Genomic DNA, 15,535 nt, shown 5'->3' on the forward strand with positions numbered 1-15,535 from the left:
AACAATACTTCACAGAGATATCGAAGTATAACAGAGGCTCCCATACTGTAGCTAATGAACAACAGAGAATTACCAGCCTTTCTCTGTGTGTCAAGGAGAGCCCACCTGCATGGAATGAATATATGTTTTTAATTAGTCTTTTGTGATTAATCTTTTTAATATATCTGCGCCAATGTAAACTAGTATGTGCTTAGAAGGCTTACCAATGTGTGGGTGTTGGTGGGTTTGGTGCTACTCAAAGGGAACACGTGCTGGAGATGTCTGTGAAGCAGTGATGTACAAATAACTGAGCGTATTTCAATTCACATAAGTAACCCATAAAAATAAAAAACTGACCTCCGTTTTCTCTCAAGAACGTAAACATTTGGGCGTATTTCAATTCACATAAGTATCCCATAAAAATAAGAAAAACTGACCTCCGTTTTCTTTCACGAACGTAAACATTTAGGCGTATTTCAATTCACATAAGTTTCCCATAAAAAAAAAAAAAAAACTGACCTCCTTTTATTGTTGTTGTTGTTATCATCATTATTCTTTCTTTTTTATTTATTTTTCATTATCTTCCTTGTTTCCTCATCTCTCTCTCTCTCTCTCTTGAAAGATTCCGCCCTAGAGATATAGAACACACACACAGTGATGTAACGCCCTTAGGGAAACGTTCGTGTGCGTGTGTGTGTGTGTGTGTGTGTGGTATGGAAAGATATAATTGCTTAGGTACAGCCTCTCTCTCTCTCTCTCTCTCTCTCTCCCACTTCTTGTGATCTCTAAGGTAACAGCTTTAATCCTTGCAAATAAGGAATAAGAGAAAAGAGACACACCTGCCATTTGTACTGTTATGCTGTAGTGTTCTGTCATTTTTTTCCTCTTTTATCCTAGAACCATTTTTGGTCATTCATGTTTCTAAAAATTATTATACAAAAATGTTGAGCTTAATATGTTTGGTGTAGTTTTTTGTATCCACCACATTACCGCACTGCAAACACTTCAATAAGGGAACGAAGAGGAGTACGTGTGGAAAATAAACTATTCTTTACCCTGACGTGACTGAATGAAGTAGATAAACGAAAAAACAGGCTCATTCCCGTAGATCTTCATAAAATTTTCAGTGAGTAGTGTTAAGTGAGTACCAGTCTAAGGTTGTTACGTAGCGTTGCTGAAGTAGATTATTGTTAAGCTGTCTTACTTAGGCCGGCCACACACGTGCAGTTAAAACTGTCAGTTTGGACTGTTCAGTTATAACTGACAGTTTTAACTGACGTGTGTGGGACCATCAGTCTCAGTTCAACAGAACTGCGCAGTTCGACTGAAGGAAATAGAAAAGTTAAAAGTTTTAACTGTCAACTGTGGCTGTTTGACTGAGAACTGAGCGTGTGTGGGGCTTAACTGCGCAGTCCTCAGTTGACTTTCAGATTGGACGGAAACACCATGTGAGGGAAACACTTTACTTTTGGTAGCGTTTCGTACAGAGTACTTCCTCAGAAGTACTCTGTACGAAACGTTACCAAAAGTAAAGTGTTTCCCTCACATGTTGCTTTCTGTCCATTCTGTCTTAACTTATTTGTTTGACTTTCAGATCTCATAGTGTTTCTTTTCTTTCAATGATCCAAAACAGTAATTATGTCTAGAAAGGAGAATCAAACCATTGCAGACTTTATAGAAATTTATAAAGATGAACCTTGTCTGTGGAAGATTAAATCTGAAGATTATCACGATCGAACTAAGAAAGATGCAGCATATGCCAAATTATGTGTTAAATTCTTGTGCCATTACTAGTAATACCCCGAGCGCTGCTAGATCGTCCTCCTCGGAATCCATGGTTAAACTGAACGATTCAACTGTACGTCTGTGGACTTGTCAGTTGACAGTTAAAACTGTCAGTTATAACTGAACAGTCCAAACTGACAGTTTTAACTGCACGTGTGGCCGGCCTAATTAGACAAAAAAAAAATATAATTATTTTGTAATAAAACTGCTTCATTTAAAAAAATGGAAATTAACTATATATGAAAACATGCAACTGTCTTAGATAATAAGGACCCATAATATACTTACTTATCGTAGATTATCATTTATAGCTCTTAAAAGGTCGGTAAACAACAAAAAAATCAAGAAAAACAAAAATCGTACGTCTGGCAGCACCGCCCAGCGAGCCAAGTTTAAAGCCCCAGCGGGACATTTAAAAATGCCGATTTTGAACTTTAACTTATTTTTTTTTTTTTAGTTTTGTGATCATTTTCATACATATGGAACAATAAACAAAAAAGTGATTTTTGGTGACCAGGATGAGTATATGTGATGTAAAGGTATGTTGACCTCTTAAGGGTTAATAGTACGTAGTCTAGGACGGTTCGCTTCAGTCTCGCTGGTTCATTGGGCGAGTTCGCAGTGGCGAGGCGAAGTGTCATTTGCTGCGAAACGTCTTGCTCCCGAGTGAGAGAGAGAGTGGTAGAGTGACTGGCCTGACGCTCACCACCTTCATTTCTTACTTCAGCAGAATCAAGCAGCAATTCTTTAGGACTGTTGAGAATGCCAGGAGTCCACGCAAGCGACCCCTGGAAGAGTGAGTACAGATATTTACTGTGAGGAAATAAGCGGCACCATTTAGCTTTCATTTAATAACCCCTCCTCCCAGCCTATTTTTTTTTTTTTTTGGCCCTTTAATTTTTTCTGCCTTTTTTTCTATACATACGAGGCTGCCATGTACCGGGCTAATATTGAAATACGAGCTTTTTTTTTCCGTTACGTTCTGTTCATCCCTTCATATAGATTGCCAAGTTGATAATGACAGTTAGGTACCAGTTTAGGGTTTGGCAGGACGAAGTATTGAGTTATGTACCTTATACAGAACCAATAAATATAAACAGACTGCAACGGGTGTGAGGGTAGGGGTGGGGACGGTCTCAAATAAATAGTTTACCTAATACACTTACAAGAGAGGCTTTCATTATTGTTTCCATGATTAATTTGTCAGTGGCACTCGTAGAGAATGTTTCAGTTACTGATTGTATTATTATGAAAACTAAACTAGTAAAAGAAATGCATGAAAAAAAATATATATGAACTATTTCAACTGCATTAAAATGAGTTGATGCCCATTAAAAAACAAAATAAATAAATAAAGAATAAAAAAAAACTGACACACTCAATTTTGCATTTATATCACACAAGTTTATACCAGGTTACAGTTTTCTCAATAATACTTACTGATTGTTTTATTATTTCTAATTTAGTTTCTTGAGGGCATGAAATAAACAAGATCAAGAGTTTTAACAATGCACAATGACTTTATCGTTCCTGATTTTTTTTTTTTTTTTTTTTTGAGGGCATGAAAGTAACAAGAGCAGCAATTTAACAGTGGTGGACAGCAATATGCAACAATTATTTTCTTTTGCAGCAGTAGGTAGAGGAGACCTGCTGTGTAAGTAACAAGGAGAATGGAACAGTTCCACAAAGAAGCTCAGGCAAGAGTCAAAACGATTATGGCAGCTTATGATCGGCAAGTCCCGGGCCACACCTAATTTTGATGTAGACTCACCTGTAAATTGTACTTTCCTTTTTGTATTTCTTAGTTTGTTTTCTTTCCTTGGTAGAATTTTATAATTATTTGGCATTTCCTCATTTCTTCTGTTTATTTTTTGCTCTTTGTTTTTTTTTGTATCTATCCTTGATTTGTAGTGTTTTCTGTCATATTTATTTTTTCATTTACTTTCTATATCAGTTTGAATCTCTATCTTATGTATTCCTCCATTTATCACTAAAAGCCGAGAGATGATAGCAGTGATTCATGAACCTGATAGTAGGAAGGGGGGGAGGGGAAAGAGACTGTGCTACACTGATGACTGACTGCCTTCATCCACTCCAGTACAAACACTTCCTTCTGTACATTACTCTGAATCCTCTTGACTTGTACACTTCACACTTATAATACCCCAAAACAACATTACTGAAGGCTTAAGGGTGTGTGTGTTTGGGGGGAGGGACATCTGTTACACCACACCCATGCCACTTTGTAATCACTGGATGCCAAATATTTTAAGGCACATTCTAGCACATCCAGTCTTTTTATCATGTATATTTTTCATCTCTTGCGTTGGTACTAAATATTTGCTGGTGATCTTTTTAATGTGCACCAGAGACGAGCTTGTAGACAGAGAAGATGGAACCATTCTTGTATCTACAGTGACACCAGCGCTATGTAATTAATGCATGTCTGGGGTTGGGATGACAAATAGTAATACAGCACTTTCCAGTAGAGCCATCCAGTGCATCCAGGTGTACACTTGTAGAATAATGATTGGTGTAATGAATAAGGTTGTGAATTGTCAGCAAGTGTAGAATGCACTCTAATTTGAATATAAGGGAAAATTATAATACTTGTCTTGATTCTCATTGCCTGTGTTACTTGTACTGTTGCTCATGTTTGTATGTTCAGTAACATTTCATTGGGCCCCTGCAGGATCAGTGACGATGAAGATGTGTCTACCAAGCAGCCCTACAAATCCCTGCGGAAAAAGGCATGCACCAGCAGAGACGAGCTGCTGCTGCCCATCAACCGTAAGTCCTTTGTTGCTGGGTTTTCACTCCTTGAAGGCTGTCATACTTAAATGGCTCAGAAATACTGTAATACCTGGTGACTACAAGTAATATGGATGTTGTTATTTATTTTACTTTTTATCTTATTTATCTATTGTTTTCCAGGGTCATATCAGTTAAAGCCATCCCTGCATTGGAAGCCCCTCCCACCGCCACCTCTCACTTCCATCAAAGAGGATGAGCCAGACGTGACAGAAGTGACAGCAGTTCCTACAGTTGTGAGTTGTTTTGGAATAGTGTTTTGTTTTATGGGTGAAAAATAATGGCTGGTTTCTTTCTTTCCTTTAACTGTTACTTTTTTAGTCATGTTTTGTTTTTGCGTAAGAAATGATGGCTGATTTATTTATTTATTCTTTTATTTATCTATTTTTTTCCAAGTGTTTGTTGTTGTGTTTCCTTTAGCTGTTAGTTTTTTAATAATCCTTTGTTTGTGTGAGAAATTATTGCCTTACATCTAATGCTACTATCTGGAAATATAACAGTATAATATCTGAATCATAACCTGCTAAAATGTATTTCTTTGCTTCTTATTATTCAAGGACAGAAAATGCTTTAAGATGACAAAAGCCACAGATGTAAGGGAGGTCACCAGCAGGCAGCCACCCATCAGGACAAAGTCTTTAGCAGTGAGGCCCCTGAGGCAAGACTCCACCCCAAGCACCTCCAGCAGGATTATCCCTCCTAAGCTCAGTACGTATGTGAGATGTAGAACCGTATTCACAAACACTCTGCTGTCTCACCACGACTATTTTCCAAGCCCACAAGGATGATTTACTGGTTTTTCAAGTGTTTCTCCAGCTAGTAATGTAGAAATCTTGGTAATATGTCACTGGAACCATAAATACACCCTTAAAAACCTGTGTGGCTTCAACTAGAGACTTTTCAATATAGTGGAGGTGTGGTGTAGAAGTTTGTAAGCATGAATCCTGGTAATTCATGTGTTCTTCATTCCTGAAATAGATAAGATCTTCCTTATTCTGCTCTGATCCATAGAGTGGTGGTGTAATGAAATCCACATCTTTACAATTACAGGTTTTGGCTGTACCCAGATGTTCCTACTTTGTGTATATGTACAGTTATATTCTTCATAATCTTGACTAATCTGTGCTCCATTATTGACATCCCTCACTTAAGTTTGTCATATTGGAAGTTATTTTGCTACTGTTGATTTTATTTTAGATCTATTCTTTATCATTGCTTCATTTCAGATGACAGAAAAATCTTGAAAACCGACAAAAATGTAACAGTCAAAGAGAAGACAGGAGCTTGGCCCAGAAATTGTTTAGGAGCCAGCAATTATGGTGACAGTAACAAGAAGCCCCTGTCCTCTGCCTTCACCAAATGGAAACCCACCACCATAACAGAGGTATGTATGGTTGTCGACACCACATTGTTAGGCGTGTGGTCAGCAGATGGGGAGAATGTACAGAAAGAGAAAGAGGGAGAGAAGAGAGAGTTATGTGTTTATGATGCTAGCCAGGGAAATAGACAAGTAGTGTGGGTCTTCCTGCTGGATATTACATCAAAGTCTGTACAAGTTGGCATGATATTGGGAAAGAACTGTTTGAGAGAGTAAGGAAAATAAATGAGCAAAATAAAAGATCTTAAATACAACATGTGTATATTGAGACACTGCCAAGTTTTGGATTATTTTATGACTTTTATGGCCTTTTTTTTATGCCTCTTTGTTGCTCTAGGCCAGATTCCCTCTTCTGTCTGTCTATCTATCTATCTATTTATCTACCAGGCCAGCAATTCTACATTTGATGGCCCAAACAAAGTACCACATACACACACATTCACACAGTAAGTCCTATCAACTCATACATAAAGGAACAGTCTTGCAGCCAACCGTACTACGCCCACTCTTACATAAAAAAAAAAATAGATAAATAACATGCAATCAACAATTCTTTAGCCATAACATTAATCTCGATGCTGTACCATTCTTTCCGATGTGTACAGAGTATCCACATTGAGGAGAAGAAGCAGTACCAACAGTTGTTACAGCAGTGCACCCAGAACCAGTCGCCCTCCTCTCTCTCTCCCTTGCACATTGTATGCCAGATTTCTTCAAGTTCCTCCAGCTCCTCAAGGTAAAGAAAAGGTTCACTGTCATACCTGAAGTAGTCATGGAGATTTTAGTCTTTTCATTGCTATTTGGCATATCTTTCCTTAATCTTTTTCTTCTACAGCCACCTCCAGACATCATAGTGGCATGGATTTGTGATATCTAGTTTTTAGTCTCCTTAATAATAACAAGGGGGACGTAAGCAAAATTCTTAGGATCAGCAACCAGGACAGAACAAGAAACAAAGGGTTCAAGCTTGAAAAATTTAGGTTTAAGAAAAAGATAGGAAGAAATTGGTTCTCAAATAGAGTGGTAGATGAATGGAATGGTCTTAGTAATCATGTTGTTAGTGCTAAGACATTAAGGGGCTTTAAGAAAAGATTAGATGGATTTATGGATGGGGATGATAGGTGGAAATAGGTAGGTATATTTCATACAGGGACTGCCATGTGTAGGCCTGGTGGCTTCTTGCAGCTTCCCTTATTTCTTATGTTCTTATGTTCTTAATTGATGTTTAAAAAGATTTCCTGCTTTGAAGTTTCCTATATTGCAGTGAAAGGCTTAGTGACAGACATAGGCAAGAATCACTGGTGTCATGATAAGTGCAATTCTCAACCTTTTCTCTGGTATCTGACACATCTTGCCTTTAACACCAGCTACTGTGGGACATCTTTTCTCATTATACTGGCTAGAAATTGTAAAATGTATTCTTGTAATCCATTTCTTTCTTGTAGACGCTTATAAAAATTTCACACATTGTTTTTAGTGTTGAGAATTATTACGTGTCACAGGGAAGGGTGAAGTGTGTTCTGTGCAGTCCTGTCTGTTCTTAGGAGTAACTGTTCTTTGCAGCATTGTGTGTTCTCATTGGTAACTGTTCTTTGCAGTCCTGTCTGTTCTTAGGAGTAACCATTCTTTGCAGTGCTATGTGTTCTCAGTAGCAACCATTCTTTGCAGTCCTGTGATGCATGATGTGAGATGGTCCAGAAATTCCTCCATTGAGTCAGTCCAGTCAGATGCCGGGAGGGAGAATATGTCACCTGTTATTTTTACATCCAGCAAATTATTGAGGACTTCAGAGTGAGTGTGCACTGGTCTTATCACTGAATATTTTGCTGTTTTTTTTTTTTTTTTTTTTTTAAATCCTGAATGAGCAATAAGGGAGAGTTTGGATAGGGAGATATAGAGGCCCTTCTGTCTTGCCTATTCTGTTGACACTGGCAGAGAGAGTGAGAGAAGGAGAATTCTATGTATAATTATGTGTAGAACAGAAGACAGGCACTTTGAATAATACATATAGTTTTGCTGTTTTGCTAGATAGGTTATGGATCAAACATTGAATGTGTGAAACTGAATTATCATCTTGTATTATCAGAAGACTTATGTGAAATGTCATCTTTCTATTATAGCAAGAGTAAAACCAGCAGGAAGGAGAAGGAGGAATCAGAGGACCACAAGAGACCTGCCACTCACCAAAAATGTAAGACAAGCATGCATGGGTATGATTGGTTATAGTGTGAATTTAACATTGAGTTTAACACATTCAATTATTTCTCTTAATTTACATAATTTTTCTATTTAGTAAAGGGCTGTACATTAAAATATTTTCCCCTTTGTGTCTGGTAATGTAAATGGGAAGCTTTTACTGTATTTCCTCATGAAGTTTATTATATACACCCACTGTTGTATCCCATTGTAAATATACATACGTACATATACCAAGGATGTCTTCCAAAAACAAAAGGGAAGCAAGGACAAGGCACACCAAACATTCACACCCAGTCACACACACCACTTGGTCCCTGATAGAGAAGAGAAATCACTCCTGTCTGCCTTCACTTTACAGCCATCAGTCACCTAGCTTGTAAATGCAACCTTCCTCTTTCCAGCCTCCGGATCAAGGATTCCTCTGTCAGACATAACCATGAGGAAGGAGTTCAGAAATAGCAGAGAGAAAATGAATAAGATGAGTGAATCTGTCATCAGGTGAGGGGATTGTGCATTGAGTTACTCCTAGTTCTGAGATATTTTCATTAGTATTCTCAGTCTTTCATTCCTTTTACTGCTAAACTCTGGGACTCCTTACCTGCTTCTGTACTTTCTCCTGCCTTTGAGTTAAACTGTTACAAAAAGAAGGTTTCAAGGCACATATCTTCAACCCTTTAGTCTACACTCTTTGGAGACTTTGAACATCAGTGGACCTTTATTTCAGTCTTTGTTGGTCAAGGCTTGTCCCCTCTTACATGAAAAGAAGAAGTCAGAAAAATTGTCTTATAATCTAACATATAGATTTGCAATCCAGGAGAGTAGGATATTTTCACAGCAGATAATGCTTGAGTTTTTCATGTTTGGTGTTTTTTTACAACTTCCAGCAACTTGAAATATATATAAGAGTGTTTGTAGCTTAATTATGTACATTGTTTCAGGAGTGGGAGCCTGCGTACCAGTGATGAAGAGGAGTTGTCACTGGGCCAGCTAGTACGGCAGCAGCACGCCAAGGGGAAGAAGCCTGATGCAATACCTGTGATAGACTTGTGCCACTCAGATAGCGACAGCATTGAGAGTGTCAAGGGTAAGTAAGGGATTATCAAATAAGCTTTGACATGACACTGCCTCCTGTACTGAATGTTTATGAAAGTCAGCATAAATGTTTTTTAGTAATTTCATTTCTAATAGTTTATCAGCACTCATGTAGATAAAAGGCCAAGTTTGTTGTTGAGAAGTTTGTACATTTTAGTGTACCTTAACCCTTTCACTGCAACACGAAACAATTAGCAGCCCCAGAAGCAATGTGTCAAGTCTTTATAAGCATGTACAAGAAAGTTAGCAATGAAAAAAAATACATTTAACTGTTTCTTCTTAGTTAAAAGACTGGATGTGGCTGTAAAGCAAGTAAAGATGTGTCAGAGTGATTGGTAATTAAGGGAAGGTGTACCAAGTGGCAGTCAAAGGGTTAATATTCATGTCCACAGATTCTAAAAGTGAAAATCAGAATCAACATTTTAATCATTTGGTTTGTAGAGATAGAAATGCAAAGTTCCTTGTTGAGAAGCTTTTATATGTCATCGTGTTCCCATGTTCATGTGTCCACAGATTCCGAAAGTGACAGTATAGAGATCGTGGATGAGTTCCCTAGTAGCAGGAGAAAAACTGATCTTCTCAAGGATTTGTACAACGGAAAGTGGATGGAGGCTAAGTAAGTGTTGTGTTCCTTAAGTGGCCACAAGTAGTCATGATTGGAGAGTATTTTTAAGCTTACCAGTCACATTCATCTCAAAAAAATGATTTTCTCAAGGATTTTTATGATATGAAATGGATGGAGGCAAAATAAGTGTTGTGTTCCTTAGTGGTCACAAATAGCTATGATTGAAGAGTGTTTTAAGCCTCATCACCCTCGTTCTGAAACACACATCACCATATCTTACTGTATTGCATTATATCTTGCATGTCTGTCCTCTTGCCTCTACAGTTACCTGGTCTTCTTTCAGACAAGATGAGTTTAGCAGTATTGACCTGAAGGCAAAGAGCAAAAGCATAAAGGATGAAGAACTACAGTCAGAAAAAATGAATCGAGTGAATGATCTCCATGAAAAAGTTAAGAGGTTGAAGCAACTTGACATCATCTTTGCCATGCCAGAGAAACACAGAGCTGCCACGGCCTCAGTCAAGAAGCAAATGTTTATCCCCTTGACACCAGAGATGCAGGCAAGGCTTTCTACTCCACTATGGTTCCCTCTTTCTCTTCTGCTTTTAAAGAGTGTAAGAATATGTGCCAGAAAGTCCTCAAAAATTATCGTTTTCAGATGGTGTTATGATGTCATTTAAATTACATTACATAATCAGTGTTTCCTTTTATTCTCCTCACACCACTCTAAAACTTTTCCCTAAGCATGACATGTACCCAAACAGGTATTGAATTCATCTAATTTCCTCACATGACACATTGATTACTTCAGGAAGAGATTGAGGCTGCACTGGTCCCATATCCAAAGTCAGAAGTTCTCATTCACAAGTTTAACATAAAGATTACTCGCCGGGACATCGCCACTCTGGACGGCCTGAACTGGCTCAGTGATGAGGTGAGATTGTGACACTGAGGACCTGAAATTTATTTGTGTATGGAGGGTTTACTGTACTTGTCTTTATTTCTTTTCTCCGTAAGGGGTGAGGACCTGAAATTTATTTGTGTATGGAGGGTTTACTGTACTTGTCTTTATTTCTTTTCTCCGTAAGGGGTGAGGACCTGAAATTTATTTGTGCATGGAGGGTTTACTGTACTTGTCTTTTATTTCTTTTCTCCGTCAGAGGTCGAGGGGCAAAGAGAGTGGTGTGAATATGAAATATGAATATGAATATGAAAGTTGTGTACCTTGTCTTGGCTACTTGTGTTTTGAGTAGACAGGCTTGATATTTAACTTGAACATAACTGATCTGTTTAATCTTTGTCTTAGGTTGTAAACTTGTACATGAACTCAGTAACCCTTGTCTCCAAAGCAACATTTGTTTACATTCTCACGTAACCAATTTCCTTATTCTTTACTTTAGGTGGTGAACTTTTACATGAACCTGATAATGGATCGCAGCGTGAGGAACAAGAGGCTTCCAAAGGTGTACGTCTTCAGCACTTTCTTCTATCCCAAGCTGTACCAGAGTGGCCACAAGTCTGTCTCCAGGTGGACCAAGAAGGTACAAACCACGCTGGCTTGCATATTGGGAGTACTACATGTCTCCTCAGATTCCTAAGTTCTCATTATTTATTCTTTCACTCTCAAGGTTGACAACTTAAGAGAAACTACTACTCTTCTTCCTCAGATTCCAAAGTTCTCATTTATTCTTCCTTCATTCTCAATTTTGACATCACTTACTACATTTCTCACCCCTCAGATTCATAAGTTCTCAATATATATTCTCCCTTCACTCTCAAGGTTGACATCTTCACTTACAACATCCTACTGGTCCCCATCCACCTCGATGTCCACTGGTGCATGGCCATGGTGGACTTCAGGAAGAGGTGCATCACTTACTATGACTCCATGCTTGGTGATAACCCTGAGTGCCTTGAGGTAGGTGGTGGTTTGTTGTCATGTTTGTGTGTGTTGCAGTCTCTTTATTCTTGCAGCTTTGAAAATATTGAAGTTTACTGTGTGTTGCAATGTCTTTACTCTTGTGACTTCGAAAATATTGAAGTTACTGTGTGTGTGTGTGTGTGTGTATTTGTGGTGGGGGTGGGAATGCGTGCGTGTTGCAGTGTCTTTACTCTTACAGCTTTGAAGTTATTGAAGTTACCATGTGTGTGTGTGTTGCAGCATCAACACGTTTAAAAATATTGAAGTTTTAGTTAATCCTGTGTTCTTTTCAGGTGTGTTGTAGTATCTTCACTCACGCAGTCTTGAAAATATTGAAGTTTTAGTTACTGCACCAAAGTGCTTGGGAGGATAATCATATTCTTGGTATTTTCCAGCTCCTGTTGGAATATATAAAGGCTGAACACTTGGATAAGAAGAAAATAGCTTACAGAACAGCAGCCTGGAAACTGGAATGTGCAAAGGTAGGAAATATTCACATGTTCCTGCCACTTATGTTCTTTTATAAGTCACCAAGTTTGTTCATACCTCCAAGCTATTGCACTTCCACTTTCTTCCAGGACATTCCTGAACAGATGAACGGATCAGATTGTGGGATGTTCTCCTGTAAGTTTGCCGAGTTCAAGTCCCGTCTTGCCCCTCTGGACTTCACTCAGGAGGACATGCCTTACTTCCGCCAGAGGATGGTGTATGAGATCATCAAGGGCAAGCTGCTGGAGGGATACGGAGGAGATGAAATATTACCAACCTTTACCTCAGATGATGCATGTTTATATTCCATTTTACCCAAAGTTACAGTTTACACTTGGTTCGTGCATTTTGTGGATTATTTTCAGAGTAAATAACCAGTATGGTTAATCTATAAATGACTATTAAGTTCAGAATAAAACATGGGAGTTTGTCTTTAATCAGCAATTCCCTTGTATGTTTGTATGCATGGCAATTAAACTTTTAAAAGCAAGTCACTGGATGTCTGTATCCTTTCAATCTGGGAGTCATTTTTAAAAGTTTCCGTACCTAGTAGTTCTTATGTATTTAATTTCTAGAGGAAAAGGAGGAGTAGGAGGAAGAGGAGGAGAGCATGATGGGAGAGAGGAGAAGGGAGGGACTGGAGGAGGTAATAACAGAAACAGTGGTTGAAAAATAATCGGGGAAGAGGAGGAGTAGGAGGTGGTGATGGGTGAAAAGTGACAGTGGTTTTAAGTGTTTTAATGGGATTTTAGGATTGTTAAGTGAGTTTTAAGTAGATTCTAGGACTTTTAAGTGGATTTTAATGGGATTTTAGTTTTAAGTGGGTTTTAATGGGATTTTAGGATTTTTAAGTAGATTTTAATGTGATTGGGATTTTTAAGCATTTTAAGATTTTAGGGTTTAAGTGGCTTTTAACATGAATTTCAGTATCTTTAAGTAGGTTTTGATGTGGATTTTACAATTTTAAGGGAATTTTTAGTTTTTAAATGGGTTTCTGATGGATTTTAGTGTTTTTAATAAGATTTTTGTGATTTTGTGTTTAAGTGGGTTTTAATGACATTTTGGGGGGTTTAAAGGGAAATTTCAGGTTTTTAAGTGAGTTTTGAGGATATTTTGGTTTTATGTGAATTTTCATGTGTTTCAGGTTTTTCAGCGGTTTTCATGTAATTTTCCTCTTCCTAATCCTCCTCCTCTACTTTCTTATTCTCGTTCCTCTTGTTCTTCTTGTTCTTCTTGACGTTATTACCCTTGCTCTATTTTCGCTTCTGATGCTTCTGTCCAATATTTCAAACATACGTATTTAATCCTTTCTTCACCCTCCTTCGAACAGCACAATACCGAAGGGCATTAAATTCTAATATTCCTCTTCCTTATGCCAGGTGACTGAGGGGCACTGAGTGGCTGGCTGGGTGACAGGGAGGGACGGAACAAGGGCGTGGTATAATGGGTGCCTCTCTTGATAGACTGAGCAGGTGAAGGATGTGTTAGGGAATGGTAGTAATGGTTTGCTTGGCTTTGTGTTTTTGTCATTATTATTGTCGTAAGTCGTTGTTTTTTTTTTCCCTATTTTTTATTTATTATTATTATTATTTTTTTTAGGGGGTGAATTCTCTCTCTCTCTCTCTCTCTCTCTCTCTCTCTCTCTCTCTCTCTCTCTCTCTCTCTCTCTCTCTCTCTTCTTTCCGTTTTCTTGTTCTTTTCTTCATCTTTTTTCTTTCTCTTGTTGTTCTTTATAATCTTCTTCTTTTTCTGCGTCTTTTCTTCTCTTCTTAATTGTCTAGTCTCTATCATTTCTCCTCTCCATGTCTTTGTTATTGTTGTTGTTGCTGTTCTTCTTATCATTATTAAAAAAGTAAATACCATGTGCGTCTGTCACTTTTTATTTACTTATTTTTTATTTTTTTCATTTATTTTTTGCTTCGTATTAAAAGAGACTCGCCAAAAAAAAAAAAAAAAAAAAAAATGGTGGATGTGGGGGGAGATAGAGAGAGAGAGAGAGGGAGAGAGAGGGAGAGGGAAACCGGCCCAGCAACATGGCGACGCTCTCAAAAGGTTATTACTTATTACTGTCATGCCTTTAATTAATTCCTGTCCGGCATTTTTTCAATATCGCACGCCGCAAGACAAAGACCACTTTTTTATTTATTTTTTTTTAGTTTCCCCTTCGTACAGTAACACTTTTTTTTTTTTTTTTTTCTATGGGGGAAATTTTCTATTGTTTTTTGAAAGGCGGTGGTTTTCATATAGGCGCACAGAATATGACGTGGTTACGGGTAAAAGAATGCCGGCGTGGTTTTATGGGTCCAGAGAGAGAGAGAGAGAGAGAGAGAGAGAGAGAGAGAGAGGTGGATACGGTTAAAATAGCAGTGGTGGAAAAATAGATTAAATAAGAATAAAAGTTCCCTAAAAATAAATAAACAGAAGAAAGAAAACGTAACATGCAAAGCGGTTCGTGAATAAGAAAAGAAAAATATGATGATGATAATAAGGAGAAGGACAGGAATGATGACAAGAATAAGAATGATAAAAGAAGAAAATGTTATGAAAATAAAAATGATGAGAAGATGAGAGAAAGAAGATGGTGATGGTAATGATGAAATGTTTTGCTTGAATTAAGAAAGACGCCCTCTACACCATCACCACCACAATAAGCTAAGAAACAGAAAAAAAAGAAAAGAAAATAAGAGAAAAAAGAAAATGAAATGGGAAAAAAGAAAACATGAAGCTGACACGAATATTTAATAACCAAAGAGACGAGGTGAGGAGAAGCGAGGCGACATACACACACACACACACATACACACGTTAACATTACTATCTTACGAAATCAACCCACTTATACGACCACACACACACACACACACACACACACACGCATACAAGACCGTGATCAATGATGCAATGCCTTGCCCGTTGATCTGCCCACCCATTCCACCCCACCCCATTCCACCACACCACACTACACCCACGCCCGCTCACATGTACCCTACCTAGCCTGTGTCTGACATACTATCACCGCCGTCACGGCCCGCTGCCGTCGCGCCGCTGGTCCGGTCAACGCTACTCTGACTCCCTCTGCGCCTTCCCTCGGCCACTTCTGCAGGAGAGGATGCGTGTTAAATGCGTGGCGGTTACCTGGGTGATGCTTCTTGCTTTGTTACGTGAGTCTTACGGCGAAGAGGAGAAAGAGAAGGAGGACAGAGAGACAGACTTCTAGAGACTTCTAAACACCACTACCACTACCACTACCACCACCACCACCAACAACAACAACAGTAACTCCGATCATCCACCTGCCATTCATTCTCTCTCTCTC

At 38.4% G+C, this 15,535-nt stretch overlaps 1 protein-coding gene across 4 annotated transcripts; it reads left to right on the top strand.

The window, feature by feature from the left end:
- Nucleotides 1-2,400: 2,400 nt before the first annotated feature.
- Nucleotides 2,401-12,709, top strand: LOC135088970 (sentrin-specific protease 1-like). 4 transcript variants are annotated; one of them, XM_063984051.1, is made up of 18 exons: nt 2,401-2,560; nt 3,395-3,496; nt 4,457-4,554; nt 4,699-4,811; nt 5,133-5,283; nt 5,802-5,959; nt 6,559-6,689; nt 7,622-7,744; nt 8,074-8,144; nt 8,554-8,650; nt 9,091-9,236; nt 9,758-9,860; nt 10,153-10,369; nt 10,621-10,743; nt 11,210-11,350; nt 11,590-11,727; nt 12,126-12,212; nt 12,309-12,709. In XM_063984051.1, the coding sequence occupies exons 2-18, from the start codon at nt 3,435-3,437 to the stop codon at nt 12,591-12,593; spliced, it is 2,244 nt and encodes a 747-aa protein (XP_063840121.1). In that variant the 5' UTR covers nt 2,401-2,560; nt 3,395-3,434; the 3' UTR covers nt 12,594-12,709. The 4 variants fall into 4 exon arrangements, with proteins under 4 accessions (XP_063840121.1, XP_063840122.1, XP_063840124.1 ...); XM_063984052.1 differs by having other exon boundaries at nt 2,405-2,560; nt 3,398-3,496; XM_063984053.1 differs by having other exon boundaries at nt 2,418-2,560; nt 3,395-3,461.
- Nucleotides 12,710-15,535: the final 2,826 nt, after the last annotated feature.

This window comes from Scylla paramamosain, chromosome 32 (assembly GCF_035594125.1).
Source record: "Scylla paramamosain isolate STU-SP2022 chromosome 32, ASM3559412v1, whole genome shotgun sequence".
NCBI lineage: Eukaryota > Metazoa > Arthropoda > Malacostraca > Decapoda > Portunidae > Scylla > Scylla paramamosain.